This window comes from Gossypium hirsutum, chromosome A04 (assembly GCF_007990345.1).
Source record: "Gossypium hirsutum isolate 1008001.06 chromosome A04, Gossypium_hirsutum_v2.1, whole genome shotgun sequence".
NCBI lineage: Eukaryota > Viridiplantae > Streptophyta > Magnoliopsida > Malvales > Malvaceae > Gossypium > Gossypium hirsutum.
The window spans coordinates 5,897,897-5,903,896 of record NC_053427.1 but is presented as its reverse complement, the minus strand read 5'-3'; the positions used below and the strand labels follow the sequence as shown (position 1 = coordinate 5,903,896).

General features: G+C 29.1%; 1 protein-coding gene across 1 annotated transcript in view; it reads left to right on the top strand.

The window, feature by feature from the left end:
- The first annotated feature begins 1,019 nt into the window (after positions 1–1,019).
- LOC107948637 (norbelladine synthase) overlaps positions 1,020–6,000 on the top strand; it is a 67,428-nt gene continuing 62,447 nt past the window's right edge. Inside the window, exons 1-2 of the mRNA XM_041110804.1 lie at positions 1,020–1,180; positions 1,836–2,443. Coding sequence (XP_040966738.1) covers positions 2,296–2,443 — 148 coding nt within the window. The 5' untranslated portion in view covers positions 1,020–1,180; positions 1,836–2,295. The remainder of the gene's footprint in view (positions 1,181–1,835; positions 2,444–6,000) is intronic.

The following is a 6,000-nucleotide window of genomic DNA, read 5'->3' as shown; positions in this document are numbered from 1 at the left end:
AGAAGTACAAGATGACACATTGCAACTCGGTATCAACACCAATGGAACCAGGTGTAAAACTCTCGAAATTCGATGGAGGAGAACGAGTCGACGCAAGTAAATACCGAAGTTTGGTGGGAAGCCTTCGCTATCTCACTTGCACAAGGCCTGGCATTTCGCTAAGTGTTGGCATTGTAAGTCGGTTCATGGAGGAGCCGGTTTATTCACATTGGAAGGCGTTGAAGCGAATCCTACGGTACATTCAAGGAAAGGTGTCACACGGGTTATTTTATTCAAATATGGAAGATTACAAGTTGATTGGGTATTCCGACAGTGATTGGTGCGGAGACTTAGATGATCGGAAAAGTACATCGGGATATGTGTTCTTTATGGGTAACACAGCATTTGCTTGGCTTTCAAAGAAGCAACCAATCGTGACACTATCGACATGTGAAGCTGAATATGTGGCAGCATCTTGGTGTGTGTGTCACGCTATATGGCTCAGAAATTTGTTGGGTGAGTTGGAGCAACAACAACTTGGTGCAACTGAGATACGAGTTGACAATAAATCAGCGATTGAGTAGGTAAGGAACCCAGTGAATCATGAGAGAAGCAAACACATTGACATTCGTTTTCATTTCATCCGAGATCATGTAAAGGAAGGAAGTGTGAAATTAGTGCACGTGGCAAGTCGGGACCAAGTCGCGGATATCTTTACAAAACCGCTACCGATGATACTCTTCGACAACTACAAGAAATTAATCGGCATGAAGGATGGCAGAAGCATTTAAGTTTACAGGGGAGTTTTGTTAAATAAACTTAAATGAAAGTTAAGAGTCATGTAAGTGAAAGGTCAAGAGTTGAAAGGTCAAGAGTTATATTGTTTTTTAATGGGTTTAAATTAGTAGTTTTTTGTTTAGGAAAATGAAAGGTCAAGAGTCATTGGTTTATGGTTATTATTAGATTTTAATATTTTCAATTTTTGTTGTTTTAAATGGTAAACTATAGCCTATAAATAGTTTGTAAGCTTTTGATTTTATATGAGAGAATAATTTTATATTGAGAACATTTTTCACACTTTATAGGAAGCTTGGCCTCCTAGATCTTATTGATCGTAAGCTTACAAATATTTTCCAAAGCACTGAGGTTTTGAAGGGTGACGGTGGGGTCGGAACTGTTGTCAAACTCACTTTCGTTCCAGGTACTTAAACCTCTATAAAATACCCTTTAACACCAAGTTTTTGTTGACTAGTATCTTGTTTCTCTAATGGATTGAGCTCACGATGGAATTTTTTTTATGATTATAAAATATTGAGAAGAGGAAAGGGATAATAATATTTGAACTAGGTTTTAAACGGAAACTCTAACCACATCCCTAAACAAATTTTGACGATGAATGCCTTTAAAACCAAACTTTTCTTGATAAAAAATTTTGTTTTTGTTTTCGTTTTTTTTTTGTTTTTTTTTTTTGTTATTGATTGAGCTTATCATATATACCTTTCTCTAAAGGATTAAGCTGATGATGGATTTTTTTTATTTCTATAATATTGGAAGGACTAGGAGATGTGGAGCCTAAATTCGTGTCAGGCGAAAACTTTTAACCACAGCTTCAAGGAAATCTTGACGATGATGAACACCATTTAAAATCAAGCTTTTCTTGATAAAAGTTCTTGTTTTCTAATGGTTTGAACTGATCATACTTACCTTTTAAAACAAAGTTTTTCCTTGATCAATATTCTTGTTTCTCTCATGGTTTGAGCTGACCAGTAATACCCTTGAAAAACCAAATTTTCTTTGATCAAATTTATTATTTTTACTGGTTGGAACTGATGATGGGTTGTTTCAATATGGAGCAGGGAATTCAAGTTATACAGAGAAAATCACTGTGATGGATGACCAAAAGAGGGTGAAAGTGACAAAAGGCTTGGAAGGTGATTGTCTAGCAATTGGTTGCTCAGTTCAAATAATTCAATTTGGAATAATAGAGAAATACCAGAACTCAAGCATCATAAAATCTATCGTTTCGTATGCTGTCAAGAAAGAATTTCAAGCCAAGGATCCAAAGCCTAACATCCAAGCCGTAGAAGCTATTTTGCAAGCTTCCAAGAAGTACCTTGAGTGAAACAATTAATGATGGTTAAATAAAGAGTGTTAGCTAGAAGCTATACCCTCAATAAATTACCTTTTTTGGGCAGAAATTCTGTAGAAAGAAAAGATAGTTAAAAAAAGAAGAAGCAAAATATAGAAGTTAAAAATAATAATTATTGAAATTAGCGTTTTATTTTGAAGCATATTACGAATGAGCTTGAAGTGAATATGCCTGCAAGTGAAGTTTGGGAACTTTATAGGAACCTTAGGCTCTTAGAGCTTGCCGCAAATGAGCTTAAAAATGTTGTCCAAAGTCTTCAGGTTTTGAAGGGTGATGGTGGGGTCGGAACTGTTGTCAAAACCACTTTCGTTCCAGGTACTTCAACCTCTATAAAAAAAAAAACCCTTTAACACCAAGTTTTTGTTCACTAGTTTCTCAAATGGATTGAGCTCACGATGGAATTATTTTTATGATTACAATCTTGAGAAGAGAAAAAGGGATGACAAGATTTGAATCAGTATAATTTAGGTGTTAGACAAAAACTATAATCATAGCTCTAAATAAATCTTGACGATAAATACCCTTTAAAACCAAGCTTTTCTTAATCAAGATTGTTTCTTTTTTTTTTTAATTGTTAAGCCTATCATATATACCCTTCTCTAATGGATTAAGTTGATGATGTATACTTCCTTTTATCTCTATAAGGGTAGGAGATGAGTGGACTGAATTCGTGTCATTTAAGTGTGAAACGAAAAGTTTTAACCACTATTCCAAGTTTAAAAATTAAGTATTCTTTGATCAATTTTCATATTTTTACTGGTTGAAACTGATGATGGGTCGTTTCAATATGAAGCAGAGAATTCAAGTTATACAGATAAATTTACTGTGATTGATGACCAAAAGAGGGTGAAAGAGACAAAAGGCTTGGAAGGCGATTGTCTAGATATTGGTTGCTCAGTTCAAATCATTGAATTTGAAATAATAGAGAAATCCCAGAACTCAAGCATCATCAAATCTTTTAATGTTAATTACATTAACTAAACATAAAAATTGTTGGATATAGGTACATAAACTTAGAATTATTAATTTAAGTAAGATTATTGCATATTACACTATATTTTATATAAAACAAAATTAATAAATTGGTATAAATAAAACTTTGTAGCTATTAATAATGAGTCCCCACTATATTAAAATATTACCTTTGAAAAATTAATTACTTTGAACATATAGCAACGTATTAAAGTTTTAATTAAGTTTCAAATGAATTATTAGATTTTTAATTATAATAACAATTTGGAAATTACAAATAATATTTATCGATAGAAGAAATCATTCCAAAATATATTCAAGATAACAGTAACAAAATTAATCTTTAAAAGAAATAAACATCAATTTTGGTTCACAATTTGAATTATGAATTTTAATTTGGTGTAATTATATATATGAAATTTGAATTACGATTTATATATATACATAAAACTTTGATTTAAAGAAACAAATATATACATTTATTTTCATATTAGATTAATAAAATTATTTTTGTATACAATATACCAACGTAACATGATACAAATCAAAGTTTACTTATGATAATGCACATTAGATCAAAATTTATTTATACTTTTGATATTTATCCCAAATAAATAATACAAAAAAAGCATACTGAAATGCATACAAAATATTTTCTTTTATTTTCAATTTTTTTGTAAATAATTTTTTAATTTAGGATTTAAATTTAGAATTTAAGGTCTAAAATTTTAAGATATAAGATTTAGGGTTATAAAATTTTATAAAAACTATTAAATTAATTTTTAGAATTATATTAGTAGTATAGTCTAATCTTAAATCTAAAAAATATTAAATTGGTTTACTAAATATCTTAAATTAAAAAAGAAGAAAGGAATGAATGGTTGTGATTGACATTAAATTAAAAAAAATTAAATTATTTTTACTGAATATTATGTTAATAAGGGTAGTGCAAGCCGTGGTATATTTAAAAAAATAAAAATAAAATTAGATAATAAATTATATTAAGATCATCTTAAAATATATAATTTTTAGGTACCAATTATAAAAAAATTAGATCATCAATTTTTAAATATATATAAATATTATTTTACACTCAATCATATTTAATATCTTCCTGAACTTAATTTAAATTTAATTAAATTACTTAACAAATTAAAACTTTTAATAGATAAAATATACACGTTTTCTTCTTTTATAAATTTTAAATTATTTTTAGTTTTTTTCTTTTTGTAATTTGATGTCTTTTATTTGTTTTGCTTCCAAATTTTTTTCCTCCATTGTTAATTTTCTATTTTTATTTCTTCATTTTTAATCAAATTATGGAAAAACTAACAAATCTTCAAAGCTAGTACTCTAATGGAAGAAAAATTTTGTATAGGCTTTAAGTTGAAGTTTTAATATTCACAATTAAATCAAATTAAAAGTCATTTAAGATAATTTAATTATACTAAACTAAATAAATACATTAAATACTTTTGAAAATTTTCAATTTTGACTTAGCAAAAATTTAGCTTAAAAGTAATTTAAGAAATATATATATATGCCAAGATTTATTTAGGGTCATGGTTAAAGCTCCTTGTATCTCAATGGCACAAGTTCAAATTAATTATCTCCTTTTCTCCTTCAATATTCTAATGACAATATACATGTATATGATTTTGAATTGGAATATTTGAAAAAAAAAATTCAAAGTAATATATATGTGTCGTAAATTTTCTTATGATGTGTAAATGTACACTGTTGCTCACAAGTAATATAGTAGTAAATATTAGAGTTATCTCCACAGGGACTGATTTTAAACCTATAATTGCAAATTTTAAAAAATGGAAAATTGAGAAGTAAATACAAATATGATTCAATTTAACTAAATATGCTAATCAATTTAAAAACAGTAACACAAATTAATAGTAATGAGATGAAGAGCTAGAACAATTATTTCCACCTAATATGTAACTATAGGTAGCGATGTTGTACCAATGTTGCGACAAAATAATAGTTTACTAATATGGAATCTACAAGTTATAGGCTTCTCTTGAAGTCGCTACATTCATTCTTTTAATTAATTTAACATTTTTCTATGCCAAGTTAACATCAAGATTACAATTGCAAGTACCATTCCTAAATATTATGCACGGTAAAAATATATGTCTATACCATTACAAATTTAACATCAAAGGAGCTAAACATGCACCATTCAAGTTTTATGTCCATTAATCACAAGCCTTCTAGATTTATTAATTAACTCAATTACCTACTAATGTTGATCTGTAACACCCCAAACCCGGCCTAGACGTTATGGCTGAATTTGGCGATGTCACATGGAATGGGATTTGAAATTGAATTTATCAAGATAAAACTGTTTCCGTTTATTGGCTTCTATTTATCTCTCCTCAATTTCAAAATTTTTTCTTGTTAATTTGATTTGTTTAAAAACATATTTTGTAGTAGAAGCTTTTAAAATCGTGATATTTAAAGAAAACCATTCGCGTTTAGGAAAAACGTTGTGTTTAATAGAACCGAGTTTTCGTTGTAGTTCAAAAGTCCATGAAAACAGTTAAAATCCAAATCAAAGGCAAACAGTTAAAAAGTCCCAAATTACATCAAAAATACCCCAGAAAACAAATAAGAAATAAAAACCATAAATGAATTAAAAACAATTCAATAGGCATGTGGCCACTGTTGAGTTTACGTTTAGGTTTGGGGATTACCTGTACAGATAAACAAAAAGGGGTGAGTTTACGTAAACTCAGTGTGTAATCCCCACAGAAGACATGCATGCAATCAAGCAACAGTTATTAGTCAAATACAGTCTGGGGCCTAAGCCCATTACAGATTCAGATACAGTTTAGGCCTTAGCCCATTCAGATACAGTTTTAGATTTAAATTAGGGCCTTAGCCCA